The sequence below is a fragment of the Zingiber officinale genome, chromosome 5B, assembly GCF_018446385.1.
Source record: "Zingiber officinale cultivar Zhangliang chromosome 5B, Zo_v1.1, whole genome shotgun sequence".
Classification (NCBI taxonomy): domain Eukaryota; kingdom Viridiplantae; phylum Streptophyta; class Magnoliopsida; order Zingiberales; family Zingiberaceae; genus Zingiber; species Zingiber officinale.
Window position 1 is genome coordinate 133,573,937 of NC_055995.1, and position 22,347 is coordinate 133,596,283.

Sequence of the window (22,347 nt, forward strand, 5' to 3'; positions counted from 1 at the left end):
GTTGCCTTTCACTTGCTCCTTGTCTAAGTTTTCTGCTAAATTCTGTCTTAAAAAGTTAAGTTTTTCAAAACTAGCTCATTTTTTATATATGGCAAAGGGGGATAGTAGAGAAATTCAAAGTAAATATTTTAAAGAAGAAAATATTTTAAAGGGAGCTTGTATTAAGGGGGAGCTATGGCTATTAGTAAAAAATTCAAAGAGAATAACTTATATTAATTAAGGGGGAGCTATGTTTATGCTTATCTTGCTATCACGCTTATCTTGTTTCTTGTGCTTATACATAACTGCATATTTTTTACTTAACATTGAATTTCGATTGCCATTATCAAAAAGGAAGAGATTGTTGGTGCGGGAAGCATCCGACGATCGAACCTTAGTTTTGATAATGACAAAGGATTCAAGGTTAAGTTAGTGTGTGATCTAACATGTTTGAATGAGTGTTTCAGGAAAGTCCTAGCTGCGGTTAGGCAGGTGAAAAACCCTAAGGGGTGGTAACCTTAGGTCCTAGGGGGCGGTAACCCTAGTGGAGGAAACCCCTAAGGGGCGGTAACCTTAGGTCCTAGGGGGCGGTAACCCTAGGTGGAGAAAAACCCTAGGGGGCGGTAACCCTAGGTGGAGAAAAACCCTAGGGGGCGGTAACCCTAGGTCCTAGGGGGTGGTAACCCTAGGCGAAAAGTCCAGTCGGTCTGGAGGACCGGACTGGCATCAGGTAAATCTCCTGAGTGGAGTAGGTGAGGACGCGTTCCCCGTAGAGGGAACAGTAGGCGTCGGGTCGACCTAGGGTTTCCGGTTGAAAATCCGAAGTCAGACTCGGACAGTCCGAAGACTGTCAGTTCTTCTTTATCAGATTCTAACATTGTCTTGCAGGGTATGCAATTGCTCGGACTAATCTTGTTTTGCAGGAGAAGCGGCTCCTGGAAAAAGGAGGTCCGGGCGCCCGGGACCAACTTTTATCCCCTGCGCGACTTCGCGACGTGGAGCAACCTGGTTGGCTGGCCACGTCACACTCCAGGCGCCCGGAAAGGTCCCAGGCGCCCGGAACCTCATATAAAAGGTGGGTTGAGGTGCAGCTTTAAAAACAATCTTCCAAGCATTCTCCGTGCGACAAGCTGCTAACGTCTCGACTCAGAAGTGCTGCAACGACAACCCGGAGCTTCAGTTTTAGTCTTTTTATTGTCGGTACAATATTCTTTTCTGCTTAAATTGTACTTAGCTTATAATAGCTTTTACGAATTACAGTTGTTGCCCACCGGAAGCGATCAAGGATCGCGGGCCTTCGAGTAGGAGTCGTCACAAGCTCCGAACGAAGTAAATCCTTCGTGTCCACTTTAATTACTTTCCGCTGCGTTATTTCTGAACAAGCTTTTACGATTTCGAAAAACGAAATAGCCATGAGTGCTATTCACCCCCCCTCTAGCGCTTTCGATCCATCATAAAGTCTTGGGATTCTTCCTAGGAAGTCAGCTCAATATGTTGAGATTAATGTAGTCCACCTAGTGTTAAATCATCCTAAAATTTTGACAGATTCTGAGATGCTTGAAAAGATTGATCAACACCTTGCATGCTTTTATAATCAAAATTTTGATGAACTATCCAATCTTAATTGTAGTGCTAAGGTGGGTCAGAGATATGTTGCTGTATTTGGAAATACTCATACTGCTTGGGAATTTCTTGGGGTTGAAAGTTTTGAGTCTGATGATTGCCCAAATCATAGCTATCAGTGCTAGAAATTAGATCATTCATGAGACGAGCCGTTTATCATTACGATAGGTGTCAAGTGGAAGTGCAGTGATGTATGCAGTTGAGGCATCCTGTTGTCAAACACTAAAGTTCTGTAGGAGTGTACTTAGCAACTTTTTGGAAGAAGTAACAAATAGCGGCTGGATGAGACGCATTACCATACACTCTACAAAGGTACTCAAATTGATTATCATCTGAATCATAATTTTCATCAATGGGAGATCTTGATCTTGCAATCATGGATATGAAAAATTCTATTAAAGACCTACTTGACATATTAAAGCTTATTGTATCTAAAAAAATTATGAGAAAAAAAAAACAAAAATACAAAATTAAATACAAGAAATAAAATATATAATAAAAAATAAGAAAGAAAATATAGAATTTGAATTGCAAGAAAGAAAGGTACAAAAATAAAATCAAACAAGTAAATGAAATATCTATTAACAAGTTTAGAGTAACTCATATGATAATCAACTAATGTTAATCAGAACAGTTCCTGACAACGGTGCCAAAAACTTGATGTATACAGTCCGCAAGTGCACGGTTGTCGTCAAGTAATAAAAATATCGATCCCACAGACACTATTGATTAAACACTAGTTGAGTTCACATGGTGAATTATCTAGATGGTTGAAGGTTGGGAAAAGCTTGAAGGCAAGAGAGAATGAGAGAGAGAGAGAGTGATTGGGGGAATGATTCTAAGAGTTTAGTTTCACTATGATCTCAGTTAATGTCTTTATGCATTATTCATCTCTTTACCTCAATGTCTACACTTTGTAGGATTTCTAACTAAAGATTGGCTCGACCTCGCGAAGATCATGCTGAAGAGTTTACCTAAGTTCTAATGTTGTTAAGTAAAGAAGCAACTCTAGAAACTCTGATTAAAGAATTAAGAGTTACCCTAAGGCTCCCCAGTCATACAATCCTAAAGTTATCCAATTTACTTCCTAATGGTATATTAGTGCAGTTAAGTAGAAGAGGAAATATGAAAAGTCCTGTTAAAGGAGTATCCTCTATCACAGGGACCCCTAGTCATACAATTTTAGCACTTCTAACAATAATTTATAAGAAACTCTCTCAACTCTAATTAGACACTCCTTTGTAGTGAATCGGTCTCCTTGCAAGAGGATCGCCCTAGAAAATCCGCTTAAAGGGTTACCCCTATCACAAGACCCCACGGTCATACAATCTAGTACTTTTCCTCTATAAGGTGATAAAGCTATCACAATCCATATGCATATACCACACATACATTTTGTCAAACATATACAAGACACAATATACCAGAATAAGTCATAAACACTTCATTGAATAAGAAAATAAGTAAATACATAGTTCATACATCAACATCGCATCACAAATACTCCCTACATCCTAAGAATCGGAGGACCTACTTCATTGCTGAGGATTTACAATCAAGAAACAAGAAAATAGCAATGTACAACTTAATAAACAAGATATAAAGCAAGGAGAAAGCTTATCAATGCGTCATCGGTCTTCTTGCTTACAATCATTGCTCTAGAGGTGGACGAATCGAAGAAGATAGATGATCTAGGGCTCCCCCAAGGGGGAGAACCCTTCCCCAAGGAATCGGGGCGGAGCCCCAACCCAAAGATAATGAGAAAAGGTGAGAAAACCCTCTTTTATATGTGGGGCACATGGCCCCCTTGTTTTCTCTGCCCAAGCTGTGCCTTTTGGCATGGCCTGAGTGTGAATCTACTCGGGAAAGATGACATAGCCGTGTGATTTCACATGACCCCCTATGAATAAGCTCTGGATGGGGGACACGACCATGTGATTTCACACAACCTGTCTTGGAATGTTCTCTAGTGAAGGAGTACAGTCGTGTGGTTTCATACGACTACCCTTTGAACAACCACTAGTGGGAGGCACGATTATACCTTAGGGCAAGACTAGAGCCTACTTTGTCTCTAGTAGGGGGGCCTACTTCTGGGAAGACATACAATCGTGTCTTATGGCCCTCAGAAGAGACGTGGCCCTACCTCATCGCCTTGGTAAAAGACATTGTGTCTCATGGCCCTAGGAAGAGACATAACCCTGCCTCATGGCCCTAGGAAGAGACAAGGAAAGAACAGATCTTCGAATAAATAGAATGGAAGTATGATATAATAATGAAATATGATGCAATAAATATAGATTATACTTATGAAATATAAGAAAATGTATGTTAAAAAATACCTAAAATATATATATAATATGCGCACATCAACCTTAATTTGAATTACTACACTAAAGTAAACTCAAGTAAGCAATGATCAAACCCTAGAAAGGCAAGAATAGCTAAGTATCAAAATCTCACAGTCTAACATCCATGTAACAAGAACAAGTAAAAATCTTAACCAACTGAAATTAATACTTGAAATATCTACAAACTCAAAATGCAAACTAAATGGGGGAAAATTAACGATAAAGGATTCTCACAGCACGAGCTATGTGTAGGATCGAAAAAAATTTAGATATCTCCACAATGACATGATATTGTCCACTTTGGGCCTAAGCCCTCATAGTTTTGCTCTTGGGCTCTACCCAAAAGGCCTCATGCCAATGGAGATATCTTTTCTCTTATAAACTCATGATGTTTCCCATGTGTTTTCAATATGGGACTATGTTTGCAACCTTACAACCCCAACACTATGACAACTCCAAGCTTAGATCAATCTGGATTGTAGAAGAACAGCTTGACGATGATGCAATCAGTAATGGCTCAGTGGATGAGTAAATTAAGGCTCCATTAGATAAGTAGAAGGTGTTACTGAATCTGTTGAAGGTGTAGGGAAACTCCTTGTCTTCTACAACTCCGATAAGGCTAGATTGGATTCGGCGGTAGTGGAAATAGGTGGAGGTCCGATGCAGATGCTGAGGCTAGAGAAAGAATAAAGAGGCTCGAGATCGGAATCCTGAGAAGGAGGGTGCCCCTTTCTTCTCCAGTGATCTAATCTCGTCGGTCGGAGTGGAGTTGTGGTGGTGAATTGAGACCGGTGATCCCTTTGTTTCAACAATCCTATTCCTCTGTCACACTCGCTGATTGTGAGCTGTCGGAGATGAAATTGCCTAGAGGAAGGGAATCCTTGTCTCTTGTGTCAGTGGATGATGGATGATATGCGGTGGTTGTGAGTGGAGTGGAGACGACTAGTGGTGACGATGGAGCTCTCCCCTCTATTCTCTCGTGTCCAGTGCCAACCCCTCATCCAAATCATGATCTCCCTTCATGTAGCAATTACTCAAGAAAGAGTTTCTCTTGTTGTGCGAAGTAATCCTAGCTTCAACTTACAGAGCCTGGATTCACTACGGGCTTTGGTTCGTAGAGCTGATGAGTTCAGGGTTCCCCGACACTCTAAGATGTTCTTATGGACCCTTTATTCACTTAGAAAGGTCAGTCAAGATATAGTCAACACTAAATTTAAGCTCCTGATGAAGTTTGGATTGACGGAGTCAGACATTCTTACTACAGTGAGAATGACGCCGACTTTATTATGCGTGTCCCAAAAAGAATTACACAAAAAGATGGAGTTTTTCATCAATGAAGTTGGGTTAACGCCTTCTTGCATTGCACATCAACCAACACATCTGTTGTATAGTTTGGAGAAGAGGATAATTCCTCGATTCCGCGCCGTGGAGATTTTGAAGTCCAAAGGGTTGTGTGCAAAACTCAGCATGCTTAATTACTTGGTATTGCCAAATTCAAAGTTTATCAAGAATTTTGTTCTCCCAAATGAAGAAAATGCCCCTGAGCTACTTAAGATCATAAGCATGGCCGACAAGGGGGACCAACAACCCCTTTAGTTTCTATTTTGCAAAGATCTTTCAGGTCTAAGTTTCTTCTTATTAGAAATACTAATCTTTAAAAAACCACCAGAATTTTTGTTATTTTGTGTATTACTGGCATTTTCTCCTAACATCTATCTGATAATTGCTATATTTTGTTTAGTAAACAATTACCTCAGTCAATGATCCTTTGTTAGTAAGTTGTACGGTGGGTTCTTAGAGCTTTTTGATGATCCTTTGTATGCTAATTGGAGCAACACTTTCTGAGATTCTGCAAAGACCTTTCATGGTGTGTGTTTTTCCCTCGTTTATATGTTTTAATGTTCATAATTCTAAAGTTTAGCAAAGATTGTTGTGCACTGTTTTACATAAAAATATTTAAAATTAGCAACATGTTCTAGAGAACCCAAGCATTCATCTATTTGGTTCAGTATTTTATTCTATAGAATATATTGTTAAGATCATTGATGTATATGTTGGTTTTCTGTCCTAACAGATTTGTTAAATATAATTGACTGAATTATTTTTAACTTATCCAAAAGCTCAAGTTGTTAAGGATGAAATCAATACATTTATATTTACAACACTGTTCATGTAGTTGGACAAACATTAATCAACTCGATTCAGCTAACCCAAACCCAACTAGTGATCTATGGGATATCCTCTTGAATAAAAAAATAAGATCTTTTATCCCAAACCCTTGAGTCATTAGAAACTTTACTAATCCTCACATTATTTTGTTTGCACTTATATCAAGGCTTTTTCTTTTTCGACTCATTTGCATGAGTTAATAATCCATATTTTTTCATGAATTCTCATTTATGTCTTTCCTGACTTTTGGATGAGACGACAACAAAAAAAAGAAAAGATGTCGAGGAAATCAATTCCTATTACAATCTTTCCTCTTCTTTTAAGGTAGGTAAACAACAGAGTGGAGTAGTGTAGCTAGGCTTGGAAATCATGCTCTCCTGCTCTATTAAAAATACATCCAAGTAAACATAACATCAGTGGCAAAGATACATTATGCTCTAAAATGCCCCAAGTCAAACATTGCATATATTACAATGTCCATCGAAGTCAATCAAACTACTTTGGTATTATTATTCTTAGCTGAGAAGAAAATTGCACAACCCTTTTGCTATCGATTCATCTTAGGACTTAATACTATGCTCTTTCATTTTATTTCTATGCAACGTTGACACAAACACACACACCAAATCTATAATTTATAATTTTCAAAATGGATTAGTACTTTTAAATTTAATTTTTTGTCATGAGGCTTAATAATAAATTAGCTACAGGAATCATGTCAGGCTTATAATCTAGAGGATCACTCACGGATCAAATTGTGTGTTGGTTGTAGAAGTTTGTCCATCAATATGAAGATTTGCTATTTAACAGTTTGTGGATGGTTGATGAGGGAGATTTGATGAGGAGATAAACTCTGTCGATGCAAATAGGATACAAAATCTTTCAACAATTAACATGGCCAGATTAAAGAAACTGGTTCATGCTCTAAATTTTATTTTATTTTTTTTCTTTTAGGTTGAAGCACTTGTTATTTTTATTCATACTTTTACTGTTTCCATATGCTTAGTCTATTTGCTTGCCACGGGATCGAATTGTTGCAGAACCGGTCAAAAAAACTCCTTTAACATCAATGGTCAACTATGGCACACAATCTTTTTAATTAGGCATTTTCGGTCCAGATTTATCGTGTTGTTCATATCACTGTGGCTGTTCATATGGGATCGTATGTGCTATGGTGAATTTACTTTACTAAGCCCAATTTAAAGTCATAGAGCTTAGCCATTAAAAATGGACCTTTGGAAATAAAGATGAAGGAGAAATTGTAGGACTTCATCTGCTACAATGAATTTTATTGTAACCAAGTTTGATGACACATGAAAGATCAATAGTATTTTCTATACAATTGTGATGTTGTGGTGATAAAACATGTTTATAAACACAAGGCCTTCAAGCACAATCTAGTGGAACCTATCCAGGGTGAAATAAAATAAGAGTCAGCTCCTCCTGATTGAAACCACGCAAGCTTAGAACGCGGTTTGATTTGGATGGACTCGTGCTCCATTGAGGAATATTTTCAACTATGATTTGATTGAGCCCGAGCGTCATGGTACAAAGTTTGAAGCAAATTGAAGTTCCATCCCATTCCCACCCCAATAAGCATATATATGCATCCTTCATAAAGTTGGAGACGATATGATTACTAGGCTACTCCACCTTAGTGTAAGCAGTGTAATTGATTAACCTTCATCGACTATGAATCATAATTAAGATATTTCATTTACGCAAAAATCAACAGTTTATCAATTACTAATTGAGCATCAAAAACTTGAATTGGTTGTAATACACACATTCTGCAAATCTTACAACAGAAATTAATTAGCTTTTTACATGTACAACAAATTCATACACAAAAAAAGTGAGAAATCACAATCAAAACTATTTTCAAGGTTAGGTCACAGTAGAGAAACAAAGCGGTATAGTTCTGTGCTAAATACTCATAACACGGTCTAATGTTGTGTGAAGATCACTTGCAAAGAATAATTAGGCTCTGGAAGCAACTTCTCTTTCTTGGTGATAGAAAAGTATCTCCTCCCACATCATCTCTCTGATCGCGTCTTCCTCGACATCATCATCAAAACCAAGATCGACGGGGCCATCGGCAGTAGGATCAAACAGGGGGTCGTAGAATGACGTCATATAAGGATGTCGCAGTGCCTCAGTGGCATCGATTCTCTTTGATGGATCAAAAACTAACATCTTCTTTAGCAAGTCGATGGCCAAGGGATTGGCATGGGGGTATACGCTAGCTAAAGGAATGCCGAGACTATGTGGCAGTGACTTGATGTACTTACGAGCATGTTCATTGTCAACGAAGTTGAGATCAGCATCGCCCTTAACGCCAAGAACACTAACAATGCGCTCGAGCTGGTTGATATCATCGGTGCCGGGAAAGAGAGGTCTGCGCCCAAGTAGCTCAGCTAGAATGCAACCGACAGACCACATATCAATGGAAGTATCGTATCTATTTGAGCAAACGAGCAACTCTGGTGCTCGATACCATTGAGTAGCAATATATGAACTCATTCCTTGGCCACTCCGAGTCATGGAACGAGCCAGTCCGAAATCACCGATCTTAAGCTTGCAATCCGCGCCATTGACAAAAAGGTTCTCTGGCTTCAAGTCTCTGTGAATTACGTAGGCCGAGTGAAGATACTTCAGTCCTCGAAGCAACTGCATTAAGAAAATTAATTCATTGTTATTAATTATATTGTTGGTAATAAATTCTTCTATATATATAGTCTTTTTTCCGATTAATATTGTCGTAGTGAATGCATACCTGAAAGAGGAAGTATCGACATTGGTAATCGGAAAGAGGCTGAGGTGATTGAATGATCTCGCACAAATTCGTATCCATAAGTTCAAAGACAAGGTAAACGTCTTTGAATGATCTCCTGTTGGGAGGTACCATGACATCCTTTAGTGTGATGATATTATCATGCTTCAGCCGTCTCAAAAGCTTGATCTCCCTTAGAGTCCTCAATGGGCGGATGGGATTTTCAAAGGTGTTGTTTATCTTCTTGATAGCAACTTTCTCTTTTGTTTCACGGTCGATCGACGAACATACGACTCCATAAGCGCCTCTCCCGATGGGCTCGATAGGTATATATTTGGTATCAATCTCAAATACAGTTCGCCAGATACTGTAATAGCTCTTTCCTTTATTCTCAAAACCAGGTGGAGGATGCGCTATCGATACCATAGCCATGTCCTGTAAATCCAACAAAAGCAGCAAACATTCAGATATATTGCTCTGCTATTTAAGGAATAAGAACTAGATTAGGAATAAGATCTAGATTCTCGGAACATATATTTTTCTAGAAATATTTCTAGTTTTGTAGTTTTTTTTAAAACTAATAATAATAATTATTATTATTATTATTTGAAATTCTAAAATGTGATAAATGTCTCAATCAAAAGTTTGTCAGTTTTCAAATTATAAATTAACATTAATTTCTAGATTTGTTACCGTATACTTTAATAATAATTATTATTATTATCTATTCAAATCTAGTAACTTAGAAAATTTAGAACCGAGACAAAATAGGAAAAAACGTGTGTTTAATAATATTTGTAGAAAACTATGATTTAATATTCTCGAAAAATTACTTAGGTTAATATGCATTTTCTTTATTAAATATACGTACACCTTAAAAAAATAATTAAATCATTAAATTGGTAAAAGTGGTAATAGACTTACATTTTTCGGCAATTTACCAAAACTCATAGATAATTTTGTATTTTACCCATTTAAGTACTTGATTTTAGAATTATCCCAACAACTTAGCCTCACTAAATTCATTTTCCATTTTACTCGCCTCCCTCCTCTATTACTGTTCATCCGAAAATCAACACCACAATATCATATGGCTCTCGTTCTCCTCTCTCATCTCCATTGTTGCAAAGAGGGGGACAACACCTCTCAACCTCTAATGCGGAAGAAGAGAAATATAGAAAAAGATCTTGCGGAGCAACAAGACAAAGACTCACAAAAAGAGAGTAAACACAAGGTAAGAGAAGAAGAAGAGTTATCGTGGTTTGACGGCGTGCCTACTTCACAAAAACAGTTGAAGGTTTATTAGAATTTTTTCTACACAATTGAATCATATTCAATGATTCTTATGATTGTTGTTGTACAATATGTTTACAATGATCCCTATAAATAATACATAAACCCAAGATCTAGTAAAATCGTAAAGAATTTAGTTATAAAAAATCACAACAAAATTCTGTTATGAAAAACTATAACAGAATTCTGTTATATAAAATCATAACAGAATTTTATTACGAAAAATCTTAATAGATTTTTCTTTTATGGCATCCATCACATTTGTCATTCGTCAACAATCTCCACCTTGTGAAGTTCTAGCATCTCATGTTCACCCATAAGTCCTAGCCGCATATGCCACAAGATAGTACTGCCTGATTCAGACTCCACCGAGACGACTCCACCTACAATTGTAGCAGTTCCTATCAATTTTTAGATGTTTTCTGTTACCTTTTGTCCTTTCATTATCGTCAGAATTTTCTTGTTAATTTTAATCACCCTACTCATTGATTTGTAATTACAAATCAATTGCAAACTTTTTTAGTCACATTACCTCTTGGACTGAAACGGCGCTAGGAAACATAGTTGGTAAGAGAACTAGCTCATGTGATGCTGCATCAATATCTTCTAAAGCTTATAAGAGTTTTTGCTAAGATATGGGATATTTTATTGTCTTCCCTGTAATTAAATTCAATTCGAGCTTGCAAATGAGTCTTGCTAAGCAATTTGCGGAAAAATAATTAGAGACGAGTCTAGAATGTCCGAACTTTTGTCATGTGATTGCAACGATGATAACTCTGTTCCTGCGCCCTCCTGCCACATCGTGTAAAAAATGTTAGGAAGGGCTAATGAATACTTATAATTAGTTATCTTCAGGGTAGGTGGGAGATTATTCTTGATAATCTTGATTATTCATTTAAAATTATCAACAAAAATCTGTTTGGTTTAGGTAATCGAAGATTCTCGAGTAATATTCCATGTCCGACACGTCAGCAAAAGGGACATACAATCAGGAATCAGAAAATTTCGAAAAACTGAAATTTTTATTGATTCCGGGGTTATCGAAATTTTTTTTATCCAATATATCCTTGGATAACTGAAAAATGTAATAAAAAAAAGTAAAATGTAAAGGAAAAATAAAAAAAGAAAAAATGGTAAAAAAAATTTTTTAAAAAACAATTAAAAAAAAAACATTAAAAATAGGAAAAACATAAAAAAATTTTTAAAAAAATAATAATAAATAGAAAAAAAGGGGAAAAAAATTAAAAATAATAAAAAATGTTAAAAAAAATTAAAAACCCTAAAAAAAAATTTAAAAAACAAAAAAAACCTAAAAAATAAAAAATTAAAAAATAATTAAAAAAACCTTAAAAATTAAAAAATTAAAAAACAAAAAATATAAAAATAAAGAAAAACATGAAAAATATAGTATAATATAATAGAGTTTAAATAATAATAATAATAATATTATTATTATTATTATTATTATAGTTGGTTTTGTAACTAAGGGTAATATAGTAAAATATTAAACTAGGTTATTCATTAAAATCTTCAAACAAATATGTTTTTGTTGCATTGCCTACATTGAACCAAACAACATTTGATTATGTTTTATTCCGTATAATCTTGATTATGTGATTACTTGATAATCACATAACCAAAATTACATATGATAATTTGAACCAAAACGTACACCAATGGATAATAGATTTGCCATGCTTTTAAAATAGGATTTCTAATTTCCTGTTTACAAGTAGGATTTCTAATTTCCTGTTTAAATTATTAATTTGTATAATAAAAAGGGTTATATAAAATGTCTTATTTAAATTGCATTTACTGGGCATTAATACTATACAAACCGACACGTATAGACTGAATCATATTTATACGTAATTAAATGAATGAATTTTTATTAAAATTAAAACAAGTGAGATTATTATTTTTCAAAAATTCATAAATATACTGAAAAAAATTGTGTTGGAAAATAAAATTGGAAGCACCACAAGTTTTTCCTTTCTTTTTTTAATTATTTAAGAAGATTTGAATTGTAAAATTTATATCATTTATTTAAAAAAAATTAATAAAGAATAAAATGGCATAAAAATCAAAAGGAGGGATTGTGGCATTTCTTTTTCATTTATTATTAAAAGGGTATTCTATCGGATTAGTATACAAATAATTTGATGAAATTTTTCGTACTTTTAGTATTATAATAATTATAAGACCATAGTTACTATAGGATGATTATAATAGTTATTGTAATATAACATAATGTTATTTTTATTTATTTTTGATAATTTAAGTACTCTTTAAACCAATTAATAGATGATTTACTCAGTCGTATAAAAGTTTCTCATCATTTATTAAAATAAGTTCAGAAAGCGCTAAGTAGCCAAATACTCATAGTCAAACTTTCTGAAATTAATCACGTTGAACAAATATCCTATTGGAAATTGACCCCAATTTCCCCGTATGCTTATGTCAGTGCTACTCATGCCTTGTCACTTGCATGGTGCCCCCGGAGCACAATGTTCTTAATATTTGTTGATTAAAATGAAGTGCTACTATATTATAATATTTATCAGAAATGAAGTCATATTTGTAACAACTATGAATTATAACTATTGTAATATAATTAGAGTGAGAATTGTCATATTTTGACTTGGTGGGTTGTAAGGTTTAGGGTTCATATTTTAGTAAATATGAATTATAATTGCTACACTACTATTAAAAATAAGAATAATTAAAAAGTAAAAAATCAACAGACCGATAATAAAATATCTTTTGATAATAAATAAATGAATAAATAAATAAACACATCTTTAATTATTATTTCAATAAAATGCGCACCCACTCCCTTCTCATTTTAACCCCGTTAAACTTAACCCAGGAATGACACTTGATCAGAAACGCGAGTGGCGCTCGGTTGTGCGCCACAATGCCGTCGTCTCCTCCTCTTTTGAACCCCGCCGCCTTGTGGTTCTTCTCTTCTCTTCTCTTCCTACTCTGTAAAAGCAGCTCCAACAACCATTTTCATGGTGTAACATCTCGTCAACTCCCGGGGGTTTGTCGGAAGTCGTGGCGCCCAGGGCCTCCAAATCCCTAGCCCACCTCAAATCCATTGAAAAACCCGGCGTCGTTCTTAAATTCCTTAGATCCCAGGATTCCATGACTCCCACCTCGATAGGATCGTTTGCACGCTCCCCAGCCTGCTCTGCAACAATGTCGAGAAGACCCTTGCGCCGAAGTTTCGATCTTTATGCGAAATCGGCTTCTCCGAGTCCGATCTTGTCGATATCATCCCTAAAACACAAACCTGATTAACAAAAGCGTGTGCGGCAGCATCCTCCCCAAATTGTAGTTTTGAGAATGCCTCCATAGATCAAGAGAGGTCCTTCTTAAGTGTTTGAAGAAGCAACGACTGTTCATAGGAAGCGAGAAGAGCGTAAATCTTAACCTGAATTTTTTAAGGAATGAATGTGGAATTACTCGAGAAAGAGTTTCTCTCGTTGTGCGAAGTAATCCCAGCTTCATCCTACAGAGCCTGGATTCACTACGGGCTTTGGTTCGTAGAGCTGATGAGTTCAGGGTTCCCCGACACTCTAAGATGTTCTTATGGACCCTTTATTCACTTAGAAAGGTCAGTCAAGATATAGTCAACACTAAGTTCAAGCTCCTGATGAAGTTTGGATTGACGGAGTCAGAGATTCTTACTGCAGTGAGAATGGCGCCGACTTTGTTATGCATGTCCCAGAAAGAATTACACAAAAAGATAGAGTTTTTCATCAATGAAGTTGGGTTGATGAAGGAGAAATTGTAGGACTTCATCTGCTACAATGAATTTTATTATAACCAAGTTTGATGGCACATGAAAGATCAGTAGTATTTTCTATACAATTGTGATGCTGTGGTGATAAAACATGTTTATAAACACAAGACCCACAAGCACAATCTAGTCGAACTTATCCAGGATGAAATAAAGTAAGAGTCAGGTCCTCTTGATTGAAACCACACAAGCTTAGAACGCGGTTTGATTTGGATAGACTCGTGCTCCATTGAGGAATATTTCAACTATGATTTGATTGAGCTCACATGTCATGGTACAAAGTTTGAAGTAAATTGAAGTTTCATCCCATTCCCACCCCTATAAGCATATATATGTTGGGTCTTGACCAGTAATCCGATAAATATCATTCACTATATATATATACATATATATGATTGAATGTGTGTTGTCAATAATTATTAAAAAATTATCAGTCAAATATATTTTAGCCTATATTTAAAAAAATAGCAGTTATTTTTTTTTTGATAAATACAAATATATAGCTATTAAATTTGAAAAAAAAAATAATTGCTATTTTTTTTTATCAATTTATCAGCCATTTAAAATAATAGTTGATAAATTTTGAAAAAAAAATAGTCAAAATTTATTGGCTAGAATTTGTTTTCAAAAGTATAATTATTATTTTATATTAGTTTTAATTTACCCACATATTGATATTAATTTATCCTACAGGTAAATAATAAAGAATACTAAATTGTTCAAATGATAAAAGAGATAGTATTTTGTTATATAAAAGTAATGTCAAATAATTGATAAAATGGTATTGCATCGAAAGATTTATACAGGTACCGCGAAAAGTATTTGGGTTAGCTCAACAGTTGTAGTAGGTGTTCCATGATAAGTAGTTGCTATATTGTTTGTCTAGACATCTCATTGGATTGTTGTCTCTTGCATCATCCTCAGCTCATGCTTCAATTCAGATATTTGCATATTTTGTGTCACTATGGTTTCTCATATGGCTTGTGTATTGTATGGTCTAGAAGAAGCAAATATCAAAATTTTATGTCTTTAATAGTGGTTTGGGTTCACAACATGTAAAACCTCCCATGCCTCCAAGTCCTCGATGTACAAATTAAAACCTGACTTAAACAACATTGCCAATAGGTCAAACAATATTTTTCAAACTCGACTAGAAGGAAGCATTGATTCCCAACAACACATATCACTCGTTCCCATTTAAATCGAATAGATGTAAATCTTCAAAATGAAATTAATGAGCTAAATTTTTATTTAACTTCTAGGGAGTTAACAAAAAAAATAAGAGAAAATAGATATATTAAACTAGTGGAAAATACGTATCATAAGATTTTAATAAATAAAATTTGAAACTATTTTTTAACTTATTTTTTTTAAAATCTAAATATTCTCTAGAGTCCTTCCTAATTAATGTAATTACTCCAGGGAAGAGAAGGAACCAATCGGACGGTTAGCAAAGCACAGAATGCATTAGGATGGATATAAAAGACGGCCCGGGTCACAGAAATCCCTAAAGTTTCCGATCTTTCTATCTCGGCGGATTGCGAGGCGGCTCTAGGAGACTTCTTCTTCCGCCGTCGTTTTTCCGCCGCTTTGGGGTTTCTGGAGACGAGACGAGACGATGCATGTCGAGTCGGATCCACTCCGAATCCTGCTAAAAAAAGAAGATCGCAGATCAAAAATGGCATCACAGAAAGCCAGTGCCCTTTTTGTGGGTTCTCGGCTCGCTATGCTGCCCACATCTCTTTGCTTTCTATATTCATCATTCCGTCGACATTTTTTAGATGCCTCGTGATTTCTTTTTCTTTCTTTCGCAATTAAATGAAAGTGCATTTGATTTCAGTTATGGTGCCTTTTGTTCCGTCAAAAATTCTCTCTTTTCTCTCCTCGTCAGATTTTACACGAGCGTCATGTATGTTTCTGATTTGTTTTTGTTTTTGTTTGACAAAAAAGTGAAAACTGTTCTTGAAGAAATCATCTTCAGAGATGCCTTCGTTCTTCAAGCCTTACTCGCCTTAGTGCTAGCTTTTGACCATATAAGTTCAGGCTTACTTTCAAAGCAGGAAAGAGGTGAATTGAACTCTGAAGATGATCTTTCTCCGGTTTACAAATTCGCTGTTTTTTTTCTTCTTCTTCTTTCAGTGCTTTTGTGTTAGTGTTTTGGTATAGAATTTTGGTATTTAAAACTAAGAATGCAGGACAAATTGTTGTTTCTTGAATTACAATCGCAATATGAGATATCAATCAAAAACAATCATTTATTGATGACATAATTAATAAATAACATGTTCAACTGATGAAGATGAAATTGTTATCAATAGGATTCAATTGATTGCTAATCCATAAATAATCAATTAAAAGCTCGACTAACAAACTTTCAACTCAATTGACCAATGGTGATCGATCTGCAACTATAAAAGACAAGTGAAGGTTGTTCGAATAGAACAAAAACTTACAAGCAATCATTCAATATTCATTCCACAACATTTTAGTGACAGCCAAGTGTGTTAGACTCTTGTTTGTTGCTTTTTCATTTCGTAGTTTTTCATTATTATTATTATTATTGCTCCCTTTGTGGCTATACACCACTATTACTTATATTCTGTTGTTATTGTAAATTACTTTTTCAAGGAGGAAATATAGTGATTTTTGAGTGACGACGGATTAGGTTCTAAATCACGTAGAATATTTTTGTCAGTCGTCGGAAGGGTGTTTATTATTTACGTTTTTTCATATGGGTATCCTTTTAAAATTAGCTATTCAAAATATTCTTATATTGTTTGAAAAAAAAATACATCTACTCAAAATACTCATATTTCTCCAAATATTCAATTCCTCATATTTTCTTTCACACATAATATCCTTTAAAATTTTAAAATATTTCATACATTTCATAATATCCTCCAAATTTTTTAAATTTCCAAAATTGTCAAATTTTTTTGACAAATCCAATTAACGTCGCTCTAACTCCATTGGGTATGTATCCATCCCAAAATTAGTTAGTCATATGCAATCAACTTGGAATGTCTTATTTTTACGTATTTTCTCCTATTCAACTATCAACCATACTTCTAACACTCATCACAAGAAGAGCGTGAAGTTGAGCTGGAGAAAAATTAATCAAAATGAAGATTTTGGTCTCTTGATGCAGATGTAGTCCTTGTGAAGTCATGGGCAAGGGTAACTATCAATACCGATGTAATCATTGGTAATGACCAGAAAGATCAAGTTTTTTGGAAACGTATAGTTGATTATTACAACAAGCATCACCCCACTGGATCTATGATGAGAAACTATTAGCAGCTGAAATCACATTATTATACGTTTGCACCGATGGTAATGAATTTTTTGTAACTTATAATAATTTTTAGTAACAAAAATGTGTTGGAGAATATGTGGAAAGCCAACAACAATAACAAGAATTTCAAGTATATGTATGTGTGGAGAGTTCTTAAAGAGTATGAGAAATATACTCTAGTTGCTCATTACCCTAATAAGAAGGCAAGGACATCTGAATCAAGGGAAAACACTTCAACATCAAATCTAAATACGAGTGTTGATTTGGATGATTCTCAAGTCCGCATTCATCCGATAGGACAAAAGACAACGAAGCGGAAGGGTAAATCTAAAGTCAGAGAGGACGACACAATGCATCATAGTATCGACAAAGAATAATAAGATATTAAACAATATTTAATACAAAAAATATCTTTGCAGGAAGTCGAGATTTTTCATAAGGATTATAAAATTCTTACAAGGGATACTAGTGAGATGACATCAGGACAGCTTTATTTATATGAAAAAAATAGTTATATCATCTAATGTGGATATGTTTAAGTTTATTTTTATATATTATTATAATTTATATATTTTTATTTAATGTAATGTAATATTTATGTATTTTTTAATAAAGTAATTTATGAATTTAAATTTTATAAAAAATTAATGGTATATAATGTAAAATGTGAAGGAGAGGGAATCATATATAATAAAAAAACATGAGATCTATATAAAAGAATTATTGAGAGGTTTTTTTTATAGTGAGAAAAAATATAAGATTTTTTTGTTTAACGTGCCACTGATGTGGTAATAAAACAAAAAGTTTTCAATAAGCTTAATTATTGTGGATGCCTTAAGTCATATCATCCTTATTTTTTAAATTCCCTTGCGAATTAATTCTCAATAAAGTCCTTTGAAATATGCGTTTCTTTTCTGTGCATATTTCAAAATATTTCTTCCCGCTGAATTTAAAATCTCTGATAAAAATATTTAAGTTATTTTTTTTATTATGCTATTCCCCCTTCTCCCTTAGCATCTATGATCTATCTCCATCGAAGAAGGATTATTTTAAAAAGTTATTAATAGTTTAGGTCCATATAATATAATAATACTCAAAGAGTAAAGTTAATAGCATTAACCACTCTGAAAAGGAGCATGGCAGAGGAGTTATTTTTCAAATTTGAGAAATCTGGTCAAAATTGCTACATAGAGCTAATTATCTAAGATTTTGAAGGTATAGAAATAACTCAATACGTTCTAAGGAAACAACAATATGTTTGTGAACTTTGGATAGTATGGATTTATATAGAAGTTTTGGTCAAAATGTTATGTAAACTCAAATTGATCAAAGCTGAAAAATGAAGGTGTACATGTACTAAATAATTTTCAAGAAACCTAAATGAGTGTTTGGTTGTGAAGATTAATCAGTATATGTAGCAATTTTTGTTATATGTATTAAAAAACTACAAACAAAAAAAGTAAAAATAAACATTAATCCAAAGTGACCAAATAGGAGAGTTTAAAACTATTATTTATTCTTGTATTTCTACATTTTAAGTCCATCTAGCAATTCTGTACAACTCAAACATGATTATACACTTCAAAAAAATTAACAAAGGATCTTAAGCAATAAACCCTAATACTCTTCATGACAAAACAAAACTCTAAAAATAAAAAACAATGATACCCTCTACATATTCCTTCAAGTGCATGTTCATAATGTCAACATATTGTCCACCAAACTTGCACAATTTAATCTCATTCATCGGGAATTGCCTATCTGAGATCATCATGTCCTTGAAGGATCCACAAGTAGATCATCATGTCCTTGAAGGATCCACAACTTAAAACAGTGTCCTAAGGCAGGTGAAAACCTTGGAGTGTGAAACATAGCTCATCATCTGCACTTATGGTCATTAAAGTCACCACACATTTCAAAATTGTAATAAATAACTTTGCGATCATGTGATGATCAACACTCACACACAAACACAGCAACAAAGATATCTCCACCAAGTGTCTATCCAACTAAGAGCAAGAACATCCCCATGCTGAGAAAGGCTCATCCTGAAGAATTTATGAAATAACTACACATTATACAAGGACTCTACAGGAAGATCAGACTATAAGTTTTTTCCAAATCCTTTTTGCATAGCCACACTTGCTTCTGCTCACTCTAATATGCCCTCGAACTGGAGTTTGCTTCTTCAGTGTCATCTGAACCAGGCCTTTCAGTTAGGAATTGCTCCCAAAACACATCGTTGACTCTAACCGGATGATTCGGTTGTGTTTCTTCACTAGTTCTTGGATTCTGTTGTGCCTGTGCAGCTTTTGTGCCACCTGATTCAACTGCAGGCTTTTGGCTACTTAACACTAGTGTGCCAAGTTCTTCCCCATCCGTGCCAACTTTGTCCAATTCCATGGAATCTTCTTCCCTTTGATCTGCTGAACTCCTATCCATTTCCATTCCAGATGATGCTAGTGTTAGACTTAAATGGCACGGAAAGCTCCCATCCCCATTGTCATGTCGGCTTCGAGGCGAAAGATTTTTTGTTGGGCAACTAGACGCTCCGGTGTCGCAGAGCTCCAATGTCTCAGGTGTCAATGGCAGCAGGCATTCTGATGCGCCACCTCGCCCATAGTCGAATTGCTTTTCGCGAGAGCTACCGGTGTCCTCGATGGAGCTCTGAGTGCTGGCCATGACCAAATCCCTGTCTTGAAAAGCCGAGCACAATTCCAGTTTCAGCTTATCGCAAAAGTCCTGATTGAGCACGAGCCCAGACTCGAATTTGGATGTGCTGCAATGGTCATCACACAAGCTGTTCTCTGATCCCAGCGGCAACCTTCGCTTCTTGTGGATCACCGAGAAGTCCATGGATGAGGAAGCAGCCATCTTCGCAAGAGTCTCCACGAACCGAGGGTTCAGCATCGCCTGCTGCAGGAACGTGATCATCTTCAGCTGTCGATTCTCCATGTCGGCCACTCTCCGCTCGACGTCATCGAACTGGCTGTGCATCTCCGAGCACTGTTGCTCGAACTTCCAGAGAGTCGCCTCGAGGCTGGATTTCTCTCGTCTCAGCTGGTCGATCTCGTCCTGTAAAGCGGCCCTCTCGGCATCCGCGACAGCAGCACCGCCAGGCGGGAGGCTGTGGCTGTGGATGGGCTTGCGGCGACGGATGTTCTTGAGGAGATCCTTCCTCCCTTTGATAAAATCCTCATTGGCGAACTCCCACCTCTCGGGATCTATTTTTCGGAATCCCTGCGTAAAGAATCAATTTCTACCTCGGTTGATTGACCAGTTCCTTCAAATCTAGCTACACGAACTCAAGAAATTTCCCAATTCCAAAGAAGCCAAAAACAGATTTTTTCCAAGAAATTCAAAAAATCGCAACTAGATTCAACCAAAAAAATAAAAAATTAAAATCCCGGCATCGCGATTCAGGGGGCTTACATAGGTATTGAGCTGGCGGATGAAGCTGGAGAAATTGTTGTGCTTGAAGTAAGTCGGGAGGAGGCGGGCGGAGAAATCCGCGTGGTTCCACACCACGAAGCTCTTCGAGGAGGCGCTCCAGGAGACGACGTCGTCGGTGGAAGAATCATCCACCATCTCGTAGGTCTTGACCAGGAAAGGGGCAGGGCCGCCGGAGCTACCTCCCTGCTCGCCACCTTCTGCCTCCATTCTCTCTCTCTCTCTCTGTCTATCTTGCAAGGGTATCCCGGTCGTCGTCTGTATCGGCTCCGATCGCTTCCCTCCCGCGTGGGCGATGGTGGAGAAGGTTGGTGAAGACGAGAAGGGTCGCGAAGGTGGGGAGTTGCGACTTGTGTTGGAAATTTGGTCGGGTCACTGTTTAGCAAAAAGGCCCCGCCTCCTTTCTCCAATAGAATCCAATTATTGCTCTTTTTTGGGCCTTCTAATTCTCTTATTTTGGGCCTGACAATTCTCCTTGGCCTATCCATTATTGGTTGGTTTTCAACCCTTTTATGAGGAATTTCAAATAGATGAAAAGTTGCGGTTGGAGGTTAGAGGTCCGCCTGAGGCCAAAGAGTGTTAAAAAAAATATATACAAAGTTTTATAAATCACACAATAATTGAGCCGAGAATTTAGAGAAGACAAAAGAGGATAAAAAAAATTCTCGTAGATTCCATTGATGAATAAACAGTCTATTGGTAAATACATAACTTAAATACTAATTTCAAATTTAAGTCGGATTTCATATCTTTCATCTCATCTCCGTGTATTATATAAATTCTCATCTAAATTCTCAGGGATATTCAACTCTCATTATATTCAACTTTAATCTCTATCTATTCTACCCAAATGTTTTATTATCACTTAAAAGAATACCTTCTACTTGCCAATTGATACTGTCTGAAATCGATAGAGATAAAATATTAAATACATAGCTTTATTGTTGACCAAATAAAGACTCTTTACTCTCTAAAAAATGACTCCAAAGTATTTTGTGTGTCAAAGAAAGTGTTAGTGATCGAGGTAGGGAAGGGTTTTGATGTAGATTTTCCGACGCTCAAATCAGTAATCAGAAGAAGATGAGGAATCACAAGAACAGTAGATGCGTAAAATTATGTAGCTTCATGTTGTGTGAGTGTACCTATACAAACCCCTTTTTATAATGTTACTATTTGTTTGTGCACGAATCTCAAAGCATTTCCAAAAAATGACATACTATAAGAATGCTCTGACATATTCCCTAAAATGAATTCACAATACCATAAAAATACTCTGACATATTTCCTTCCATGGCTGATTGAAGGCGCCTTCAGTCATTGAAGGCACCTTCTGTCTGAAGGTCGCGGAGGCGCCTTCAACTCCTGTTGAAGATAAGGCTCACTCGAATCCAATTTTGGTCTTTTCCTCGAGCAGGCTTCCGCTCTGACTTCTCGTTCCTCGAACGTCGTGCACATCATTTTCGTCCACTGGCGTACTCTTCCGCAGCGTCTCATCCCTCGGACACACCGAGCCCGTCGGCTCTCGCCCGTGCCGTCCTTCTCACTAGCCGCGTCTTCCGCTCGACTTCCTGTGCTCCTAATCTCCTCCACACTTAGACACAGTGATCAGAAC

The 22,347-nt window shown here is 36.0% G+C and overlaps 2 protein-coding genes across 2 annotated transcripts; both read right to left on the reverse strand.

The window, feature by feature from the left end:
- Window positions 1-8,099: 8,099 nt before the first annotated feature.
- On the reverse strand, window positions 8,100-9,318 carry LOC121987070 (mitogen-activated protein kinase 3-like). Its single transcript, XM_042540974.1, has 2 exons — window positions 8,896-9,318; window positions 8,100-8,789 (listed from the first exon to the last, which is right to left on the reverse strand). Exons 1-2 carry the CDS (start codon window positions 9,316-9,318, stop codon window positions 8,100-8,102), a joined length of 1,113 nt encoding a protein of 370 aa, XP_042396908.1.
- Window positions 9,319-19,182: 9,864 nt separating this feature from the next.
- On the reverse strand, window positions 19,183-21,107 carry LOC121986097 (heat stress transcription factor A-5-like). The gene is made up of 2 exons (XM_042539902.1): window positions 20,718-21,107; window positions 19,183-20,525 (listed from the first exon to the last, which is right to left on the reverse strand). The coding sequence occupies exons 1-2, from the start codon at window positions 20,943-20,945 to the stop codon at window positions 19,443-19,445; spliced, it is 1,311 nt and encodes a 436-aa protein (XP_042395836.1). The 5' UTR covers window positions 20,946-21,107; the 3' UTR covers window positions 19,183-19,442.
- Window positions 21,108-22,347: the final 1,240 nt, after the last annotated feature.

Excerpts from the sequence above, each read along its gene's own strand:
- LOC121987070 (XM_042540974.1), bottom strand. The coding sequence starts at position 9,318 with ATGGTATCGATAGCGCATCCTCCACCTGGTTTTGAGAATAAAGGAAAG. Across the intron at positions 8,790-8,895 it reads GTCGATACTTCCTCTTTCAG|TTGCTTCGAGGACTGAAGTA; the intron begins GTATGCATTCAC and ends TTCTTAATGCAG.
- LOC121986097 (XM_042539902.1), bottom strand. The coding sequence starts at position 20,945 with ATGGAGGCAGAAGGTGGCGAGCAGGGAGGTAGCTCCGGCGGCCCTGCC. Across the intron at positions 20,526-20,717 it reads TCCGCCAGCTCAATACCTAT|GGATTCCGAAAAATAGATCC; the intron begins GTAAGCCCCCTG and ends TTCTTTACGCAG.